This window comes from Protopterus annectens, chromosome 14.part0, assembly GCF_019279795.1.
Source record: "Protopterus annectens isolate FY-2018-M chromosome 14.part0, PAN1.0, whole genome shotgun sequence".
Taxonomy (NCBI): domain Eukaryota; kingdom Metazoa; phylum Chordata; order Ceratodontiformes; family Protopteridae; genus Protopterus; species Protopterus annectens.
In genome coordinates this window covers 391,057,842-391,081,533 of record NC_056748.1, presented here as the reverse complement: position 1 = coordinate 391,081,533, position 23,692 = coordinate 391,057,842, and the positions used below count along the sequence as shown (strand labels likewise).

Here is a 23,692-nt window from a genome sequence, read left to right as displayed (position 1 = left end):
TCCACCTCCTGGGTGTCCCCTCCCTTTGACCCCCCCTTATGCAAGTGGTGGCAAAGAAGGCTTGGGCGGCTCCTGACTCAGTGGAACCCACCCCCAGGAGACCATCTAAGTTCATCACGGCCCCCAAGGATAAAGAATTTCTGACTAAAGGCATCTCTGTTGATGCTATGGTGGTGGCTGCAGCTACCAAGAAGGAGTTAGCTGATCCTTCGGTACCTGTTCATCCTCCTAACAAGGAGTCTAGGTCGATGGACAGGTACGGGAAGCGGATGTTCTCGTCAGCGACCTTTACAATGAGATCGCTGAATTACCTGTGTCATTTTACTCAACTTCAGAGGGACTTACTCAAGGAAGCGAGTGAAGTGCTGAAGGACCCAACAGCTGCGGGTTTTCAGGATAGGATGAACTCTCAGCTGGCTACCCTTAATTCTATAACCAACTCCTCCATGCGCCTCCTTTCATATGTGGCTGATGGAGCAAGTAGAGCGGCAGGTACAGGTGTAGCCTTGCGTAGGCACGCCTGGATGTGGCTTTGTAACTTTGCGGACCCCTTTAAGGCGTCCTTCACTAATTCCCCCTTTGATGGATCATCCCTCTTTGGTCCTCAAGTGAAGGAAACCTTGACTAGGTGCGAGACTGATTGCAAAACTCTTTTCTGCCGTCGGAGTTCGTTTTTCTACTCCTTCTAGACCTTACCCCAAAGGTCAGAAGGGGGGAAAGATGTGGTTCCGTAAACAATCTCAAGGAGACTTGCCTGACGCACAGAGTCCATTCCCCTCTAGAGGCAGAGGGGGGAACAACAATGGTAGACGCCGTCCCAGAGGCAGAGGGGGCCCGCAGAATCAGGGCAGTCGAGAATCCTTTTCCGACAAGCCTTTTCAACATCCCTGAGGTGTTGCCAAACTGTCCACCTTCGGAGACAGTCGGGGGAAGGTTGTCACTGTACCCAAAAGCCTGGCTATCCCTAACTCAAGACAAGTGGGTACAGTCTATCATTTCCGAAGGCTACAGAATCCCTTTTCTTTTCATTCCGAAGCTGTCCAAAAAATCCCTTCCAGACGTTCCACCCTGTCAAAGGGAGCAAGCAGCATTAGAAATTTCAAAGCTGCTCGCAAAAAGAGCCATTCAACCAGTGCCAGCAGACCAAGTGGGATCCGGAACCTACTCCAAATTCTTTTTGGTTCCAAAGAAAACAGGGGACTGGAGACCCATTTTGGATCTCAGCAACTTGAACAAGTTTATCAAGAAAACAAAGTTCTGGATGGTCACGCTGCAGTCCATTCTCCCCCTTTTGGAGCGGGACAGCTGGATGTGCTCTATAGATCTCCAGGACGCGTACTATCACATCAAGATGAATCGACGCTCCAGGAGATTTCTCCGCTTCAGGCTGGGAACCAGTCATTTTCAATTCAGAGCCCTGCCCTTTGGTCTCACTACAGCCCCCCGAGTGTTTACCAAATGCATGGCAGTGGTAGCTTCTCATCTGAGACGTCAAGGATTCCAGGTGTTTCCTTATTTAGACGACTGGCTCCTTACAGCCCCCACCAGGCATCTTTTACTCCTCGCCAGAGACTACACCTTTCGCACATGTCAGGCACTAGGCATCTCAATAAACTACGAAAAGTCTGTCTTGTCGCCTTGTCGTGTTATTACTTTCATAGGCGCAAATCTAGACACAGTCAAGATGTCAGCCAGACTCACAGAGCAGAGGATAGCAGACATTCACAAACAGGTCTTTCTTCTTTTACAGAACAACAAAGTCAAAGCCAGGCAGATCCTGAAAGTCTTGGGATTATGGCGGCGGCCATCCCTCTCCTACCATTAGCTCGCTTCCACATGAGGATTTTGCAATGGATGCTCTTCACACAATGGTCTTACCAAAGCCTTCCAATGTCCCATCCAATTCGGATAACTCAATCGTGCAAGAGTCATCTCTCTTGGTGGATCACATCTCCTCAGCTCCTCCTAGGGAGACCCTTTGTCCCTCCCCCTCCGGTTGCTACAGTGGCAACGGACGCCTCCCTGATCGGGTGGGGGGGGCATTTCCAGGGCAGGACAGTCCAGGGCATGTGGCAACCGTTCGAGTGCCACTTGCACATAAACGTCCTAGAGATGAGAGCAGTGCTTCTAGCGTTGCAAGCCCTACAAGACTCTCTTCCCAAGGGAACTATAGCAATCCAAACAGACAACATGTCTGTAGTGTGGTACATCAACAAACAAGGCGGAACCAGGTCTTACCCCCTATGTCGAGAGGCACTCAGACTATGGCAATGGGCGATTTCTTCTCAGCAATTTCTGTTAGCAACACACATCCCCAGGAAGTCCAATGTGATTGCGGACAAATTGAGCAGAGCTATTCTCATGCCTCACGAGTGGTCTCTGAACAATTCAGTGTTGGAGAAAGTTTTTCGAAAGTGGGGCAGGCCTTGCTGCGACCTTTTCGCTACTCCCCAAAACAGCAAGTGCGACGATTTTTTTCACCCTCTTTCCACAACCAGGCCATCCCAGCAGAGACGCTCTAGTGCACGTTTGGCCCCGGGGACTTCTCTATGCCTTTCCTCCCTTCCCACTGATATCCCAGCTGATACAGAAAGCCATTGCTCAGGAAGCTTCTATGATCCTCATTGCCCCTTACTGGCCTCGACAAATTTGGTTCCCCTTTCTCCACCGTTATCTGTTGGAACAACCTTGGCATCTGGACCCAGTTCCAGACCTCTTGACCCATCAGTCGGGTCAGTTGCACCACTCCCTTCCCTCTCTGAACCTCACAGCTTGGTTCCTCCAATTCCGACCTTAGCCAGGCTTCCTTTGATATCTCACTCAGTTAGAGATATCTTGATTGCCTCTCATAAATCTTCCACTCGGAAGATTTATCATAGCAAGTGGAAACGTTTTTCCTATTGGGCGCAGTCAAAGAATATAGATCCTTTCACTGCTTCTGTTCAAACAGTTCTAGACTTTCTAGCCGGACTTTTCCATGCAGGTTCGTCCCCATCTACCATTAGAGTTCAATTGGCTGCAATTTCGAACTTTCATGTTGGAGTCTCAGAGTCCTCTATCATGTCTCTCAAACTCTGCAAGGCCTTTTTAAAGGGAGTTTTTCTACTCAAACCACCCATCAGAGACCCTCCTCCTCAATGGGATCTCAACTTGGTTCTGGCATCCTTAATTCTTCCCCCCTTTGAACCTGCGGCTTCATGTTCTATAAAATTACTTTTGTGGAAGACACTCTTTTTAATAGCTATCACCTCAGCTAGAAGAGTCTCTGAACTTCATGCTCTGTGTAGTCGACCCCCTTATCTAGTATTTCATAAAGACAGGGTGTTCTTGCGTACTAACCCGTCTTTTTTGCCCAAAGTAGCTTCATTGGCAAATTTGAATCAAACCATCGAGCTTCCTGTTTTCTTCCCAAATTATTCTAATAGGTCAGAACAAAAGTTACACTGTTTAGATATTCATCGCCAACTTAGGTACTATTTAGACAGGACCAAACAATTCAGGAAATCTGACCAACTGTTTGTTTCTTATGCAGAAGGTAGAATGGGCCTTCCAGTCTCTAAAGTCTCTCTCTCTAGATGGCTTACTTCATTGATTACCCTAGTGTATGAGATAAGACATCAACGGTTGCCATCTAAACCCAGGGCTCATTCAACTAGAGCTTTAGCCACTTCTGTAGCTTTCCAAGATAGGCTGCCTATTGATTCGATTTGTTCTGCAGCTACTTGGGCTTCTCCCCATACCTTCATTTCTCATTATAAGTTGGACTTGGCCTCTAGAGACCGAGTCAACTTTGGTTCCACTGTACTCAAGAGTCTGTTCCGATAGGCCACCCGGGACAAGGTGCTAGGGACGCGGTCCCATCCAGCAAGAATGAAGGCGAGATTGACAACTTAACATTTAGAAGTTATGTACCTACCATAACGTTCCATGTTAGTTGTCTTCTCGCCTTCTTTCTTGCGTCCCACCCTCCTTCCCCCTAGGCAGGACAGACTTAGAAGAGTTTTCTTTGTTGTTCCTTATGGAATTTTATTGCTGGCCTTAGCTTTCAAACGAGATCTGAGGAGTTACCGCCTAGCATTGTGGGATATAGGGGAGCCTCGAGCCAGTGGAACTAGCTCTCGAGCTTTTAGAGTGGCCGAGTCGGAGCTGAGGATCGGCTCCGAACCCATCCAGCAAGAAAGAAGGCGAGAAGAAGACAACTAACATGGAACGTTATGGTAGGTACATAACTTCTAATTTCTATGGTAAGAATCCCAGTTTTTGATGAGTTTTCTTTATATTTTGCTGTATATGGTGGTCGAAGGCAAGTTTGTCAGTGATTACTCCTTGAAGTTTGAATGTTAAGTTGTCAATCTCGCCTTCATTCTTGCTGGATGGGTTCGGAGCCGATCCTCGGCTCCGACTCGGCACTTGCTAAGCTCGAGAGCTAATTTTACCAGCTCGAGGCAACCCTATATCCCATGATGCAAGGCGGAGACTACCCAGATCTCGTTTGCTGCTTCGCTAACGAGGTACCTTTTTTTTACCATCTCCAGGTAAGTTACTAAATATAAGACTTTAGTCTACCCCATTTAAATTTTCATATCTATAGTTGTTTTTTGTTGACCTTAACGCTTACTTTAACCCTATTCCCGTTAGTGTTCCCTTTTTTCGAGTTATTTATCCCCTTTCCCTAGCTTAGGCCTTAGGCCTTCCCCTTTCTAAATTTTTTCCTGTCAGGGATTGTTTGTGTATGACTGTGTGTTATCCCTGTCTAGTTTAAATTGTTGGATTGGGTGTTGTTTGTGTGTGTGTGTGTGTGTGTGTGTGTGTGTGTGTGTGTGTGTGTGTGTGTGTGTGTGTGTGTGTGTGTGTCTTAGTGTTTTGTGTTTCACAACTTGTGTTTCCTCGACACAGTTATGTCGAAGGACACGAAGGTCTCAGGCTTCAAGAAGTGTGGCTCGTGCTGTCAGAAGATGTCTCTGACAGACGGTCACACTTCTTGTGTTTACTGCCTGGGACCTCTGCACCTGCAGGACTCTTGTGCTATCTGTCATGCCTTCAGCCCAAGAGTCCTGCAGGAGCGCAGAAATAAATTGATATTAAGGGGCTTATTAAAGCCTGAGAGCTCCCCGACTAAGTCGGCGCCGGGGAAGCCCTCGAAACCTATTAAGCCTTCGGCTGAAAGTTCCAAGCCATCGGCTTCTGGTTTATCTTCACCAGGGTCGAGATCGGCTCCGGCCGGAGCCGATCCTTCCACCATAGCAGTCACAGTATCGGCTCCATCCGGCGCCGATACTGCCCAATCTAGACATTCAGTGTCGGCTCCGGCTGGAGCAGACGTATCCTCGGCTCCGTTGGCTCCATCGATCTCTAAAAAGAGATCTCGATCCCCTTCATTAGAGTCGATACGTTCGGCTCCAAGATCACCCCTGCTCTCGGAGCGGAGCCATCGGAGCCGTTCTTTTCGGTTGTCCAGGCTGTCTGATCACGACCTCAAGAGAGTGGTGAGTAGACTATTAAAGTCTCAGGCATTGGCCCAAATACTCCATAGCCCATGTCAACAGACGGTAGCTATTTCACATCCACCAAACATTCCTCCTTCGACTCTCTTACAGAGCTCGGAGCCGGAGCTCCTCGGAACCGTCACCGTTGTAGCTTCGGAGCCGATACCACCCCTTTCGGCTCCGTCGTCCTCTGCTCCGATTTCCTCCTTGAGGCCTTCATTGGAGGGATCCGGGCATCTGGTCTCTCTCGTCGGCTCCGAGTGGCATTGGACCCTTGTCCGACCCCCGACATCTGCCTCTGAGTCTTCCCTCTCGGTGAGGCCTGGGGTTGCTATCTCTTCGGAGCAGGAACTTTCTGGTCTCTCTGATGGGAGAGCCTTCGAGGTGATGAGGAGTGTACTAGCCCCTGGGCTTAGTCAACAGACAGTTCCATCAGCTCCTCCCACTACAGTGCCTGCTGACGTCTCTTCCCATTCTCTTGCTCCTGGACCCAGAGATCCAACGCCTCAGGTTTCCCCATTGGGAATATCTTCCTCTTCCGAGGCTTCTCCTGATCCGTCAGATGAACCTCCGCGTAAGAGGACATGTAAGAGGAAACATCTAGACTCCCCCGAGTCTATTACATCTGATACTGACCTGGATGAGTTGGAGGGATCCCCAAGGTCCTCCTCTGAGGATGTCTCTTTCTCAGACATCCTTGAACTCCTTAAGCAGAGGGGGAACTGGCCCTCCCTTAATCCTTCCGAGGACGAGTCAGTATACCTGGATGCGTTCGGATCTCGACCCTCCACCTCCTGGGTGTCTCCACTTTTCGACCCTCTTATGGAGGTAGTGGCTCGGAAGGCGTGGATGGCTCCGAATTCGGTGGAACCTATCCCTAGGAGGCCTTCAAAATTCATTACGGCCCCACCAGATAGACAATATTTGACAAAGGGTGTCCCAGTTGATGCCATGGTGGTGGCTGCTGCCACCATGAAGGAACTAGCTGATCCTTCAGTAACTGCCCATCCTCCTAACAAGGATTCTAGGACTATGGACAGGTACGGCAAGCGGATTTTTTCTTCAGCGACTTTTGCCATGAGATCGCTGAACTACTTGTGCCACTTTACCCGCCTTCAAAGAGATGTTCTTAAAGAGTTGGGAGAAGTTTTACAGGATCCGTCAGCTGCTGGGTCTCAGGATAAGATTACCTCACAGCTAGGAATCCTTAACTCCATTGTTAACTCCTCTATGCGGCTTATTTCTTATGCAGCCGATGGAGCGAGTAGGGCTGCAGGCACAGGAGTGGCTTTAAGGCGTCATTCCTGGATGCGGCTTTGTAATTTTGCAGACCCCTTCAAGGCGTCCTTCACAAACTCCCCTTTTGATGGTTCGACCTTGTTCGGACCTCAAGTGAAAGACACTTTGACTAGATGCGAACAAGATGGCAAGACTCTTTCTGCCGTAGGAGTCCGTTTCTCCACCCCTTCAAGACCTTACCCCAAAGGACAGAAGGGAGGGAAAATGTGGTTCCGCAAATCTCAAGGAGTCACGCCTGACGCACAAAGTCATTTTACCCCCAGAGGCAGAGGGGGGTAACAATAATAGACGCCCTAGGGGCAGAGGGGGTCCGCAGAATCAGGGTAGCAGAGAGCCTCTTTCTGACAAACCCTTCCAGCATCCCTGAGATGTTGCCTGATTGTCCGCCTTCGGAGGCAGTCGGGGGAAAATTATCGCTGTACCCAATAGCCTGGCTTTCCCTTTCTCAAGACAAATGGGTACAGTCAATTATATCCGAGGGTTACAAAATTCCCTTTATTCAAACCCCAATTTAGCAAATGGGGGAACCCTTCCAGACGTTCCACCTGGTCTAAGGGAACTAGCAGTACTAGAAATATCAAAACTGCTAGTAAAAAGAGCCATCCAGCCAGTCCCAGCGGACCAAATAGGATCTGGAATCTACTCAAGGTTCTTTTTAGTTCCAAAAAAGACAGGGGACTGGAGACCAATATTAGATCTGAGCAAACTAAACAAGTTTGTAAAGAAATCAAGATTCCGGATGGTCACGCTTCAGTCCATTCTACCCTTTCTGGGCAAGGACAATTGGATGTGCTCGATAGATCTTCAGGATGCGTACTATCACATAAAATATCACAGACGCTCCAGAAGATTTCTCCGCTTTCGGCTGGGGACCAGTCACTTCCAATTCAGAGCCCTGCCCTTTGGACTCACTACAGCCCCCAGAGTGTTCACCAAATGTATGGCAGTGATTACGGCTCACCTGAGACGTCAAGGATTCCAGGTGTTTCCATATCTAGACGACTGGCTCCTCACTGCCACCACCAGGCATCAACTTCTCCAAGCCAGAGATTACACCATTCACATTTGCAGAGGGCTAGGGATTTCTATAAATTTCGAAAAATCTGCCTTGTCACCTTGTCAATCTATTACTTTTATAGGCGCAAAATTGGACATCGTACAACTTTCAGCAAAGTTAACAGACCAAAAGATCTTGGACATTCAAAGACATGTCCAGGTGATTCTTCTCAGCAACAGAATTCAGGCCAGATTTGCTCTGAAAGTATTGGGTCTTATGGCGGTCGCCATAACACTTCTTCCCTTTGCCCGCTTTTACATGCGTCTTCTACAATGGATGCTATTCGCCCAATGGTCTTTTCAACAACTTCCCATGCGTCACGAGATCATAGTAACTCCAACTTGCAAAAGGCATCTGACCTGGTGGATATTGTCCCCTCAAGTCCATCAGGGCAGACCTTTTGTTCCTCCTGCCCCGGTTGCCACGGTTACATCAGACGCCTCCCTGATCGGGTGGGGGGGGCATTATCAGGGCAGAATGGTCCATGGCACTTGGCAACCTTTCGAATACCATCTGCACATAAATGTCCTGGAGATGAGAGCGGTGCTTTTAACGTTGCAAGCCCTCAACGACACTCTTCCCCTGGGAACTATTGCAATCCAAACGGACAATATGTCCGTAGTGTGGTATATCAACAAACAGGGCGGAACCAAGTCCTATCCATTGTGTCGAGAGGCTCTCAGACTTTGGCAATGGGCAATCGCTTCTCATCGGTTTCTGATAGCAACGCATATCCCCGGGAAATCCAACATCATGGCGGACAGATTGAGCAGAGCTATTCTCATGCCTCACGAGTGGTCTCTCAAACAGTCAGTGACGGAAGAGATTTTTCAGAAGTGGGGCCTTCCTTGCTGCGACCTTTTCGCTACACTTCAAAACAGCAAATGCCCAGACTTCTTCTCTCTCTTCCCCCTTCCAGGCCAGCCCCCAGAGACGCTCTAACCCAAGATTGGCCCCGGGGACTTCTTTATGCCTTTCCCCCCTTTCCGCTGATACCTCAGCTAATTCAGAAAGCAACCGCCTTGAGAGCCAAGTTGATTCTCATTGCCCCTTATTGGCCTCAACAGATATGGTTTCCGTTCCTACATCGTTATCTCTTGGTACAGCCATGGCATCTGGACCCGGTTCCAGATCTTCTGACCCACCAGTCGGGTCAACTGCACCAATCCATACCTTCTCTCAACCTCACTGCTTGGTTGCTCCACTTCCATCCTTAGCTAGGCTTCCTATGATTTCTAATCCCGTCCGGGATATCATAGTAGCTTCCCTAAAATCTTCTACCAGAAAGATTTACACTAGTAAATGGCGACGTTTCTCTTTCTGGGCAAAAGCTAGGAACATAGACCCCTATACTGCTCCGATTCATTCTTTTTCATTCAGGATCCTCTTCTTCCACAGTGAAAGTTCAACTGGCAGCCATTTCAAATTTTCATATAGGCCTTTTGGACCATAACATTATGTCACATAAACTTTGCAAGGCATTCCTTCGAGGTATCTTTTTACTTAAACCTCCGATTAGAGACCCCCCCCACACCACAGTGGGATCTAAATTTAATTTTAACATCCTTGATTCTTCCCCCTTTCGAACCTGCAGCTGCCTGTTCTTTGAAATTTCTTTCTTGGAAGACACTTTTTCTAGTCGCCATTACTTCTGCCAGGAGAGTATCTGAGCTTCGTGCTCTCTGCATTCGTCCTCCCTATTTAATATTCCACAAAGATAGGGTATCTCTAAGGACTAATCTGTCTTTCTTACCAAAAGTGTCATCGCAGACGAACCTAAATCAATCCATTGATCTTCCAGTGTTTTTCCCAAATTATTCTGATAGAGCGGAACAAAAGTTACATTGTCTTGATGTTCACCGCCAGCTCAGATATTATCTGGACAAAACTAAACTTTTTAGGAAATCTGATCAACTGTTTCTGTCCTTTGCAGAGAACAGGAAAGGCCTTCCAGTTTCCAAGGTAACTTTATCTAGATGGCTGTCTTCTGTGATCACTTACATTTATCAGCTCAGAGGCAAAGAGTTGATTTCTAAGCCAAAAGCCCATTCTACCAGAGCTACATCGACAGCTTTTCAAGCTAGACTTCCAATAGACACTATTTGTGCAGCAGCCACATGGGCCTCTCTTCATACCATTGTTTCACGTTACAAATTAGACTTGGCCTCCAGAGACAGAGCGAATTTTGGTTCCACCATTCTCAAGAGTCTGTTCCATTGAGCCACCCAGGATAGAGGTGCTAGGACGGTCCCATCCAGCAAGAATGAAGGCGAGATTGACAACTTAACATTTAGAAGTTATGTACCTACCATAACGTTCCATGTTAGTTGTCTTCTCTCGCCTTCTTTCTTGCGTCCCGCCCTCCATCCCCCTTGCCTGGTCAGACCGAGAAGATTATGCATCTTCTATTAAGAGGTTTTATTCCTTTTTCTAGCTGTTCAGCTTCTAGTGTCACTAGATTAGGTTGATCCTTTCTAGAGGATTATGATGTTATTTAGTATTGTTACTTTTCTTCCTCCTCTTCAGTTGGAAGAAAATATTACTATTTCTTTAGCTATCAAACGAGATCTGGGTAGTCTCCGCCTTGCATCATGGGATATAGGGTTGCCTCGAGCTGGTAAAATTAGCTCTCGAGCTTAGCAAGTACCGAGTCGGAGCCGAGGATCGGCTCCGAACCCATCCAGCAAGAAAGAAGGTGAGAGAAGACAACTAACCATGGAACGTTATGGTAGGTACATAACTTCTAATTTCCTGCTCTATTTCTGTGACCGTGTTGTCAAATGCAAAGATGTTGAAATGATTGACTGGGAGGTGTGTTTAGGATGGAAGAGTATTTATTTTACAAGTATAATTGTTTAAGTGCTGCTTGTTTGTACTATTTTAGTCTTCTTTGGATAAAGAAAGAGTTGGGCATTTTTTAGCCAAGATTCAACTGCAGTAAAGGCATGTTGAGTTTTTGAAAGCAGTTCTGGTAGTGATTGAGCTGTGCAGATTATGGTGGAATCATCAGCATATTAAATGAGTGGAATTTTCTAAGGTGGGAGAAAGTGTGATGGTCATTAGTGAAAATGTTGGAGTAGGGTCTATGTTAAATCAGTGAATGCTTAAAACAGCGAATGCTGTTTTATCGACCCTTTAAAAGCGAAAGCTGACAATCCCGAAGACATGGAACAGCACTTTTTTTCCCCAGGGAAAATTGGACATTACAAAATGTTTTGTGGTCAACAGATAAACTGGTAAAACTTGGGTGAATCCTAACAAAAGTAAAGGTGTTTTAACACCACATACTGATCTGTATTAAAGATGGTCCCATAAAGCATGAAAGTTTATTCTTAAAATGCTAAAGTTGATCCTTCTCTCATTGAAATACTGTGACCTGGTTCTTTGTGTCTGAAATTTTCGTAGTCAAACTTGCGGAAATATCCCTTACTTTCTAAAATTGTACACTGGACTTGTGCTTTAAGCAGATAATTTGTCCTTCCAGGATGATATTGGGGAAAATGTATGCTTAACCTAATGAATACAAGTATTTAATGTTGAAGAACTTTTCAAGAAAGAGGGTGAAGGAGGCTGTCATTTTAGCTTGCGGCAAAACTGTATTCACATTTGGCATATGGAGTCTTCTTATGGTCACCAATATGTTTATGGTATACGATTCATCTTTACAGAGTGCAGAGATTCTTTACAAATGTAGCACAATGTATTTACAGGTTGTATTGCTCTGAAAGTCTTTAGTTAAGTTACAAACTTTTTAGTATAGATGATGTAGGGACATAGCTCTCAACCTCTGGGCACAAAACAATCTGGACAAAGCCAAAATTAATAGGGGGCAAAGCCCCAAAAATTGGGGCATATTTTAAATGTTCTTATAAACTTAGAAAGTTGATAGAATGCAAGGTCTTGTGTTGCCATGCATTTTCTGAAGGATATGAAGTCTGAAACTCAAATGTCTGTCATTATGACTTCGGTTCTCACTTGTTCGCCACAAAAGTCCAGAAAACCACAAATTTTATGAAGAACAGACCAAAAATCTGGACCATTGAGAGCAGGTTGCCAGACATCCCTGTTTGAGTGGGACTGTCCCGAGATCAGCAGCCCAATCCCAAGTTCTGCACTGCTTGTCAAAATCCCGGCAAAAACAGCCTCTACTTTGTGACTTTTAATTGGCTTGTATACTAGCATACAGGCCAATCATAAATTGCAAAGTGGAGCCACTTCTGTTCAGTGCGAAACATTGAGCTGTTCTGCATTGAACAGAAGAGTCTCTACTATGCAGTTTTTGATTGGCTGGTATACCAGCATACTTGGCCATTTAGAAATCTGGCAACCCTGGTTGAGAAGTATGTGTGGGGGATGTTTTCATTTGGGTTTCTTGGGTATATATTTCCTCTCTTTTATTACTTTGAGTCTGGCAGCTGTGAAACTGAAGTAGCTTAACTTAATAGACAGCTGTTACAGAGTCAAGAGAGTTCCTGCATTTTCAGATATACGGTTGTAGAAAGGTAGTACTTTGGCTGTGCATGTATTTGACACTAGTAGTAATAAATAAATACTTCAGCTATACTGTGTTTCTGTTTGTTTTCATAATTCATGTATTTTTGATTTGTGTTAAGTATTGCAAAATGTTTCATATTTGCTATAAAGTGCATTTAACTTGCTTCCTTTTCTAAACTTAGGCACGTTTATCTTGGCAAAGGGATTCTCAAGAAATGCGTTACAAAAGACTGCAGCACTTGCTGGAAAAGAGCAACATTTACTCCAAATTTTTACTCACAAAAATGGAACAGCAGCAGTTAGAGGTAAATGATTTTATAGTGTAACCATTTCTTGTATGCTGTGGCATAAGATATCGGAACTGGAGAAAATGTAGAACCAGCTGTTGCTGATCTTAAGAAGTTTGAGTTTCATTTTCATCACTGAAATAAAACTTTGAAGACATTGATCCAGTTTACTATTTAATACATTAAATTGCTCATGCTGTATGGCTTCTACCCATTGTCTTTGCCACCTTTTGTTTCTATTTATCATTATTGACTTGAAATATATGAACTGGTGTAGTGGCATGGATGACTGGAGCTTTTTGTGTTTCTGCTCATTATAAACACACTGTGCTGACTTGAATGGGATTGGGGAAAAATGATACATGGTATTTTGTTCCAGTGCCTTTTTTTATTTTTTTAATTTCTCCAAGTCTTTTAGGTTTCTGTTACCATGATGGGAATGGACCCCATTCCTAAGTCAAAGTACGATTTAAAGTTCTTGAAATTGGTATTGTTTTAGTCTTTGATGTCAGCCAGAAATGCTTCTTGCAACACCCTTAATGTGCCCAGTAATGACTCCTCCTGCAATTCGTATGGAGTTACATATATTGGTAACATATCTAAATACGATTGCAGATTCTTTTTTATAAGCCCTTTTGCTCCTACTACTATTGGAATTGTCGGGTATCTTTCTTCCACATAGCCCTCGTTTCTTCCTCCAAATCCTGATATTTTATGACTTTGTTTCTCTGTACGCAAGACACTGTAGTCACTGGGTGTAGTGATTTCAGTGATCAGTGCCTCTTTTTTTTTTTCATGGACCACTATGTCAGGTTTTCTCACATCTGTCTTTTGAACTGCTGGTAATGGGTGATCCCATGTGATGTAGACTTCATTTTCTATGATGCTTTGTGGCTAATGTTTCCAGTGTTTTTCAGCTACTTCAGTACCATAATATTTACACAATCCCCAGTGCAACAGTCTTGCCACATTTTTATGCCTTTCAGTATACAGTCTTCCTGCCATTAGTATGTCACAACCAGCAACGAGGTGTGCGACTGTTTCCAGTTCTGTTTTAAAACCTATATTTATCTATTTCTCCCATGTGTTCAGTAGTCTTTGTAAATCAACTTGTGTGTAGTCTGCTCTCATGGGCTGCCAATATTAACCTTTCATCTTTTGGTTTGAATTCACCTCTCCTTAACCATTCCTGCATTCGATCCTGATCAACATGAGGTTCTTCCAGAAGTTTTCTGTACTTGCAGCTATATTTATGCATTTTCCACATTTCTTGCCTTCTCATTTCATCCTTGGCCTTGTATTCTTTCTTTTGTTTTGTTACCCCCTGATTTTTGTCTACTTTTGGTTTGATTTTCATTCCCACTTGATGTCGATATGCTTTTGCTAAACTAAGCAGGGAAGTCATCTTAGATTTATTTTCCTCATGTTTCAAAAGTTTCACTACATTTGGGTCCTGTGAGATCAGCAGATATGAGTGCAGTCCCACAATTGCAGATCTGTACATGTAGTCAATTTCAAGGAGGCCCATACCTCCTTTGAATGGAAAATAATAATATAATCTTGGTATATACTCATTTTTCTAAATCATGTGGTAAGCATGATTTATCCTTCTCGTTTTTTCTATCTAATCTGTCCAACATGTTTTGGGGCCACTCAGTCGCTCCAAAACTGTAAGTTAGGACAGGAAGAGCAAATTGGTTTATAGCTTAGTTTTATTCCTAGATGTCAATGCTGTTTTCTTGATTAATTTAAGTCTTCTAAAATATTTCTTACTTAGTTTTATTCGCATTTGTTCATGTTTTATTGTTGATCCTTCATCAATTCCAAAAATATTTATACACTCCCTCTTGCTCAAGTTCCTTTATATCACATTCTTGTCCCAGACTGATGTTTTCTTGGTGCTGCAGTTTTCCTGCTTTACAGATGGCTTTTGCACACTTATCAAGACCAAATGACATTCTTGTATCATCTGAAAAAGTTTTGACAACTTGCAGTTGTGTTTTCAGTTCCTCATCTGATGAGCTATACAGTTTTAAATCATTGACAAAGAGAAGATAAGTCTTTACACTTTGTTGTTTTCTAGGAGCCAAGTTATAGCCATGGCCTAATCTGTAAAGTAGACAGCTTAACGGGTTAAGGGCAAGACGGAACAGCAGAGATTTTTATCCTTGGAATAATAATTTGCCCTTTATCATGGCTTAATTGCAGCGTGGTCTGCCACTGTTTCATGGTCGCTGTAATGTAGTTGATCAGTGTAGGATGTATGTTATACATTTTTAAGCACTCTTTTATCTATGAATGTGGGATACTATCATATGCTTTTTTCTAGCCAGTCCATGCCATGCTTAGATTCTTCCCCTTTTTTACAATTCTCCATTATGACTTTATTCAGCAACAAATGATCCTTTGTTCCATATGACTTTGTTTTATTGCCATTCTAAATGTCTATAAACTCTGTCTGCATCAATTCCGGTGTATAGTTTATACATTGTCGGAAGGCAAGTTATCGGTCTATAGTTTTTTGGGTAGCTTGTAGGGTCTCTCTTAAGTAGGAGCATAGTTTTTCCTGCTGACCAGGTTGGTGTCTGTTCAGGGTGTGCATATAAATGGTTCTTACTCATGGCTAAATCTTCATGCAAAGATGTTAATACTTTTATCCAGAAGTTAGGTATTGCATCTGGGCCTGCTATTTTCAAATTAGAAGCTTTTCTTAACTTTGTTTCAATTTCTCTAGATGCTACTTCATCCCATTTCATATTCTGTACCATTGAACATCTTATACTTCATTTTTGGGTCAATTCCTTTTACCTTGTTACCCATTTCTCTATGAAACTTTTTGGGGTCATCAATAAATTGCTTATTTTGTACTTTTTCTTTATATTTATCTGTGCATCTTCTAAGTTTTTCTGCTTGTCTTGACATTTTTAGTTTATTTGCAATAGATCCTGATCCGTTATATTGCGCATTGCTTTTATCACGTCTATCTTTGAGTATTTTTGTTGTTCTGTTTCCTCTTCTTTACTCCTCTAACAGTGACAGTTCTTGTCTTAACTGCCAGTGCAAGAAACTACATGTCACTTAAATGGATAGGTGCCTCTTGATAAATTCATAGACGTATAGTATGCGAACAACCACTAGGGCCTTTTTTAAGCTGAGCCATGCAACACGAATTTATCCCACAAGTTTATATGCCTTTATTCAAAAGGGTGTACATTAGCTAGGACCTAATTTAATGGCTACCTGTGTCCATCAAAGACATGGGTGCCAGACCTGGGGTGAATTTTCGATTTTCCACCCATTGGTCCAGTTTACACTTGAATGGGGTTAGAGAAGGGCTGTGCTTCACATAGATGGGAAGTCTGTTCTAAAGAATGGGTATTCTCCGAGATGCATACTTATCCCTCCAACATGTCCTATTTAACATTTAGGTTTTTATATCTCATAGTTCTGATCCTGGCCATTCTTCAGATATGCAAAAGGTCCATCAGAGCAAGATCCAAGGATGCCTTGAATGCCAGGCAGGGATCACCTCTCAACGGCCATTAAGAAACCGAACATAGACCTAGGGCTTTGATGGAATCTGTATAGAACATTGTATTTATGCCATGCAGTCTTTTTGTGAGAAACATCTGTGGACGTCCGAAATGCATGTTCCTGGTCAGGTACATCTGAAGGGGGAGTTATACTCAATGATGGAGTCTGGTGAGAGTCAAATACAGTGGCACAGTGACCTCCCTGGACCTAGATGCCATGCCCTTATAACTTGAGTGATATGACATTCTTACTACCTTTGATACGTGTTGGTCGAAGGCCAGGTTACTATCTACATGTGTCCCCAAATCCCTGACTACTGGGTCTGCTCTTACGGGTGTTTTTATCAGTGAGGTAGTTTCCCAGATTGGCCAAGTTCCCAAAAGGTACTACTGTTATATGTTTTGTGGCATCGAGTTGTAAGCCATAGCATCGGCACCAGTCATTTGTTTGTATTGGACCTTCCTGTAAGATGTTTGTATCTTGGTTGGGGGAGGGTTCTGTGACTGCTTCTAATTTGCATTTATCTGCAGAGTTAGTCAGCCAGAGGCCCTTGATGTTGGCATGACTTGCGAGAAGTAGATGCCAAAAAGGAGCAGACCCAGCACAGAGTCCTGAGAGACTCTGCTAGTGGCTGTTATATTTGTGGAGCTGGTTTTTACATGCCTTACTTCCTTGATCCTGTCTGTGATCCTGATATCCATCGTGTTATGTAGGGATTTATGCCCACTTCCATGAGTTTGTTTACAATGCTCAAGTGGGATGTTGTGTTAAATGCCTTAGCCAGGCCAAGGTAGGCAGTATGCACATTTTTGCCCTCATCAGTTGCCTTGGTGACCTTTTCAAAGAAGTCCACCAGGTTTAGTAGGCATGACCTGCCTTTGACGAAACTAAACTGAGTGAGGTCCAGGGTCTGAAGGTTTCATATGTCATTGTTAATCATTTCCATGTTAATTCTTTCCATGACTTTATGTATGTGACTGGTCAGACTAATGGGCCTGTAGTTACTGGGATCAACCTTGTGCAGAGGGATGACCGCTGTAGTCCTCCATTCACATGGCATAAAGCCTGTTCGAAGGCTGTAGTTGAATAGTGACCCTGATAGGTCATATTTCAGGCTATTTAGGAGGCATCCTGAGATAATATGGGGCTCATCAAAGTTGTTTTCTTGACCTCTGAGAGTGCAGCTAGAATCTGTTGATTAGTTGTAGGGGTTATTTTGAATGGGATTTCCTGGGAGGTGGCTCGGGGTGAATGGAAGGGTAGTTGGAGCCGAATTTCTTAGTCAGTAGATTTGATGCATCTCCCGGCTTCATTTACCATCAGTTTGGCACACTTTTTTGTGCATTATTTGAAGTTTCTGGCATAACTAAAGAAGGCCTTCTGGTTGTCCTTGGTGTGGGAATCTATCTTTACCTCAAAATTGGCTTTTTTGGACTTAATTATCCTGCTTTCATCACAGACAACTAAGATATTTTATCTTTCCTGGGATATGGAGGGTGACCTATAGGTTGCTAGCATATGGTATAGGACTTTCTTTATGTGGAGAAGCTATAGCCCATTTCCATGATGCTCTTATGTTTCACTGTTGCAGTCATTACATTTGGGTTATCTGCTTGCAGGTAGCCCTCAAGTCGGCCTGATTAACAAAATCTTGGGTCCTGCATCGGTTGCTGTCTCTTCTTCCATGACTTCAGGTCGTTAGGGGTATAAAACCTGCAGCCGATGCCATTACATCAGTCTTTCTTGCCGTGTGGTGCCCGAAGCAGAAGCAGTTTGCAAGTGCAGGTCAGCCGACTCCTGAAATTTTCGTTTGAGTTTCAGAACCGAAGTCTTCAACTAAAGCTAAGTACCTCGTTGGGGAAACTTTTTCTTGCTCCTTACCGATGTCAGTAAAAGTTAATAATTGCATTACTTGTGGAAAGCAAATACCTCATAAAGATTTTCATTTGTACTGTATTCCTTGCCTATGCCCTGACCACGACGTACCTTGCTGTCGGTTTTGTGCTTTATTTAATCAGTGCACTATCCTTCGTCGGTATATTTTCGCCTCTAAATATTTCAGTTCTCTGTTTAATTATCCAGAAATGTCGTCGGTTAGCCATCTGACTATCGGGATTTTGAAAAAACGCAAAGATAAAGACAGAGACAGGCCGCCGAGGTCCAAAACTGCTGACTCCGCTTCTCCTAAGCCAGTCGCCAGTTCGTAGGTACTCGGGCGCTTTCGCAGCCTCTGTTACCCGCTACTTCGGATTCGCAGGCCTTTACTGAGACCCATTTGGCGTTCGGTATGCCGCGAGATGCTTCAACTATGGAACCCGCGGATGTCTCTACCTTGGATGGGTCCAGAGCTGCTGTGCAGACACTGGCTTCTGAGTGTGTATTCAGGCTTACGGACTTTCATATTAAACCAACGCCTCCTTCTTTACTTAGGCCAAAATCTCAATCCATGCCTAAAAAAACGACGCTCAGGCCACATGCTCAGGCATCTATGCCTAAAAAACAAATGATAAGAATGGCTGAAGATCTAATAACTTATCAGGGGTAGCCCCCCCCCCCAAGAGGCCTAGGATTGAAGTTGATTATGATTCTTCTGATCAGGATTCTGTTGTTTCTGATGGTCTGGATTTGCCTTATCTACTTGTGAAGATTCTGATGCAGAGGACTCCATTCCCTCTGCTTCCCTTCCTGAGGTTTTTTCTTTTGGGGAAACCTTACTTACTCTTAAGGGAGCATTTCCACTGGGAAAGCCAGCATTTTTCTGATTCGGAAAAGAGGCTTAGGGATGTCCTTCTCCTACCTCAGCATAGGCCTTTAGCTATTCCTCCTGTACTAGTCATTGTTGATGATGCTTTTTCGGAATCTAGTTTGGGCCCCGATTCCTTGCCTCCTGGTCCCAGAAAACCTGACCGATAATACAGGGTCCCGGAGTCCCACAAGTTCCTTTTTAAAAATCCTATTGCAGATCCAGAGACTATTTCACAGGGGCCCAAGGGCATTAAGGCTTCTACTGCTAAAAATCCTACCCCTTCTGATAGAGACTCCAGGGCACTGGATAGATTGGGTAAGAAGGTGTACACTTCTGCAACCTTGGCCATTAGGGCTTTAAACTGCCAGTTGCATATGTTAAAGTAACATCAACATGTTATTGGACTGCTTAAACAGAAAATGATGTTGATTCCTGACTGTGTGGAAAATAAAACAATTACAGGATTTAATGCATTCTACTGAACAAGTTGGAAAACATACTTTGCAATGTGGTTTTGATTTATTAGAGGCTTCTTGCAAGACTGTTGTTACTGTGTCTGTGCTCAGAAGGCATGCTTCGCTTAAGGAGCAAGTTTTGCCTGATCGTGTTAAAGCTAACTTGTTGGATGCTCCTTTAAATCAGGACCTCCTGTTTGGCAACAAAGCTGAGGAAGTTCTTAAAAAGATGGAAGATAAAGCCAAATCTATGCAAACTGTTAAAGATTTTTTACAAGTTCAGCCTCCTAGATTTAGTAGGCACTGGCCCTGTAAGAATTGGTCCTTTCCAGCCCCTTCCAGGTCTTCTCAAGCCAAACCCAGACACAGCAAAAACCCCAGGTTTCAGTCCCAGGGGAGACGCAGAACTAAGCAGTGGGGGCCTCCACTTTCAAATCTGGGAATAAGACTCCCCCATGATAAACAGTCTCAATGACTTCCTTTTAAAATTTGCAAGCACTTATCAACTGACTGCCCCTTTGGGGGGAATGATTGCTCTTCATGCAAAGAATTGGGAACTCGTTACCCAGGACAAATGGGTTTTAAATATAGTGTCCCAGGGATACAGATTTCACTTCCACACGTTGCCAACACCAAGCGGGTGGCTGGACCTACTCCCAAATCAGTGGGCAGAGGCCCAAAAATAAGTACTTTCTCTCTTAAGCATGGGAGCTATTCAACTGGTACCAGAAGAGGAAAAGGGACAAGGTTTCTACTCGAGACTTTTCCTGGTACCCAGAAAAGACAATTCATGGCGTCCTATCCTGGACCTGCCTACTCTAAACACCTTTTTGGAGATTCCAAAATTCAAGATGCTGACTCTTCACCAGTTACTTCCTATGCTAGGCAAAGACGCCTGGTTGGCAACACTAGATTTAAAAGAAGCATACCTGCACATCCCAGTCAAGGGAGTCTTGCAGAAGATGCCTACACTTCAAAGCAGGCTACACATACAATCTGTTCTCTGCACTGCCCTTTGGCTTATCTACTGCACTAGGTATTCACGAAGTGCCTAGCTCCAGTTATTGCATTTTGCAGGCAAAGAAATATTCAAATATACCCATACCTGGACGATTGTCTAATTTAGGCAGAAAGCCAGGACATACTTTTGAATCATCTGGCCTTCATACGAAGTGTTCTAACGTGTCTGGGGTACACCATAAACGAAAAGAAATCACACCTGGTACCCTGTCAACAAATTATATTCCTGGCAGCAAGCTTGAATACAACTTCCCAGATGGCTTACCTCACGCCAGAAAAACAAATTAATTTGACAACCTACTTCAAACAAGTGGCCACAAAAACCCTGCTATCTGCAAGACGAATATTGCAAGCCTTGGGGTTCATGGCCTCCTGCATTCTTCTTATTCCATATGCAAGAGTGCATTCGAGGAAACTACAGTGGTATCTAAAAAGCCTATGGTGTCAACATTTTCAAGACCTAGAAACAATGATTCTTATCATAACTTGCCTATGCCTAGAGTTCCTTTGGTGGCCAGAGGCCTGCCACAAAAACAAGGGACTACCTTTCACACCACCCCCTGCCACCCAAACCCTAACAACAGACGCATCAGACTATGCATGGGGGGCTCACCTGGCAGGGAAGTGCATTCAGGGCAAATGGAACCCAAGTCAAATGCACCTGCATATCAATCAAAAAGAAATGTTAGCTTTACAGAATGCTCTGACAGCCTTCAAGGACCACATTCTTCCAAGACAACTAATGGTAAAGACAGACAACACCACTGTTATGAGGTGCATAAACAAGCAGGGTGTTGCACATTCTTACCCCCTCTGCAGACTAGCCATGGCATTGTGGAACACAGCCTTGAGCTACCATGTGCACCTGCAAGCTCAATTCCTGCCAGGAAAATTAAATACACTGGCAGATGGACTAAGCAGAAACCTCATGGACCCACATGAGTAGAAACTGGAACCAAGGATTTTGAACATGTTGACAAGCAAATGGGGGAGCCCAGATGTAGACCTTTTTGCCTCTCCCCAGAACTAACAATTGGACATATTTTGCACAAGGACTCCCAACAAACAAGCCTTGAAAGTGGATGCTCTGTCCTTCAGCTGGAAAAACCTATAAGTCTATGCCTTCTCCCCTCTGCCTCTGCTCTCCAGAGTACTTCTAAAAATCAAACAGGACAAACCAAGGATGATTTTGATTGCTCCAGACTGGCCGCGCCAACACTGGTACCCCCTCCTTCGCAGTGTGTCATGGTTATCTCCATGGCACCTGCCTCAGACTCCTTCCCTGCAGTCTCAGCAGGAGAACCAGATTCTGCACCCTCAACTTCTAACACTGAACCTTCCATCCTGGCTAATTACTTAATCTCTCCTTTACCATCCCTCAGCAAACCTGCAATGGATATCATTTTAGAGGCAAGGAGGCCTAGTACTAGAAAATCTCATGCTGAAAAATGGAAAAGATTCTGTGCCTGGAACCGATCTCAAGGGATGAGCACAGCAGCGCCCAATTTACCTCAGATTTTACAATACTTAACTGAGATGCTTCACAAGGGCCTGTCTTTTTCCTCCAGTAAAATCCATGCCTCAGCCATTTCAGCTGAACACAGAACCTCCCTGCTCCTCTCATCCACTGCTCAAGCAGTTCCTCAGAGGGGCCAAAAATTTGAGACCACCCAGGAGAGCTCCCACCCCAGCCTGGGACCTTAATTTTGTCTTGGAGAAACTCACTCTACCTCCTTTCGAGCCAACTGCTACTGCAGAGTTAAAATTTCTTTCTTGGAAAACAGCTTTCCTTTTAGCAATCACTTCAGCTAGAAGGGTATCTGAATTACAGGCCCTTATGGCAGTGGAGCCTTTCATCATCTTTCATGCAGACAGGGTGTCCCTCAGAACCAATCTATCCTTCATGCCCAAGGTGGTATCTAGTGTGGCTCTTAATCATTCCATTCATTTGCCAACCTTCTTTCCCAATCCACAGAATAAAGGGGAACGAATACTGCATTCCTTAGATGTGTACAGACACCTTAGATTCTACTTGGACAGGACTAAACCTCAAAGGAAATCTGAACAACTGCTGGTGGCATTTGCTGCAGGGACAGAGGGAAAGGCTATTTCAAAGCAAACCATTTCTAAATGGATAAGCCATTGCATTAATTTCTGCTATAAGCACAATGGAAATCCTATCCCCCAGGGGATCAGACCTCACTCCACCAGGGCTGCATCTACATTATCATTGGCCAGTTTTCTCTAAATCTAGAGCTGGCTTTGCCACTACAGTCTTGCAGGGCCTTATAGCTGGCCCTAATGCTATCTAAATTCCTCCTCCCAACCATAGCTTTGGGAATCTACCCAAATGTAATGACTGCAACAGTGAAACACGAAGAACATAGTACAGTTGTGTACACTTACCATAAATGTAGATGTTCGAGTGTATTCACTGTTGCAGTCCTGGTTACCCTCCCTCCAGCCCACCTAACTTCTTTTCACTATACCTCTACTTTCCTTTACTATTCTTAAAAGCCTTTTTGGTGTATTTGCTTTTTTGTTGGAGGTATATCTTTGTACTTTTATATTTAATTGCTTCCCATTGGGGGGACACCTTACATCTGGGGGCAAGAAAAACTGATGTAATGGCGTTGGCTGCATGTTTTATACCCCTGACTTCATGGAAGAAGGGACAGCAACTGACGCAGGACCCAAGACTTTGTTAATCAGGCCGACTGAGGGCTACCTGCAAGCAAATAACCCAAATGTAATGACTGCAACAGTGAGTACACTCGAACATCTACATTTATGGTAAGTGCACACAGCTGTACTTTAAACCAACCTATAGGTAGTCTTGTTGATGTAGATCGAGACGCATCCACCTTTAGTCGTCTTCTGTGCAGTTGCTGGTGTAAAAGTGTGTTAGACTCTGAAGCCTTGCATTGCCAGGCTACTCTCTGTGGCTTTAAACCATATCTTGGTTACTGCACAGATGTCTGAATTCTCCAGGGTAAGGAGAGCTTGGAGAGAGTGGAGCTTTTTGTTTAAACTCTTGGCATTGAGCAGTAATACCTTTAGATGTAATGTGATCCTATTTCGCCTACATTCATTACTGACGGGCTCGGAGCAGAGAATCGACTCAGACTCGGCCGCTATAACTAGCACGAAGTCTCTCATTGGCTGGGCTAACCCTGTATCCCAGGATGCACCACGCCCAAACCCCCAGATCTCGTTTGCCGCTCCTAGAGTAATGACGTGGTTTCGACTTGGCTGTGGCTAAGTACCCTCTCTTTTTTTGACTTCATAGCTGTTTGCTAGAGTTATTATCTCCA

At 44.3% G+C, this 23,692-nt stretch overlaps 1 protein-coding gene across 1 annotated transcript in view; it reads left to right on the top strand.

Moving 5' to 3' along the window:
- HELLS (helicase, lymphoid specific) overlaps nt 1-23,692 on the top strand; it is a gene marked incomplete in the record, with an annotated part of 1,428,613 nt that overhangs the window by 172,861 nt on the left and 1,232,060 nt on the right. The window contains 1 exon segment of the mRNA XM_044056152.1: nt 12,519-12,641. Within this exon segment, the coding sequence (XP_043912087.1) occupies nt 12,519-12,641 (123 nt within the window).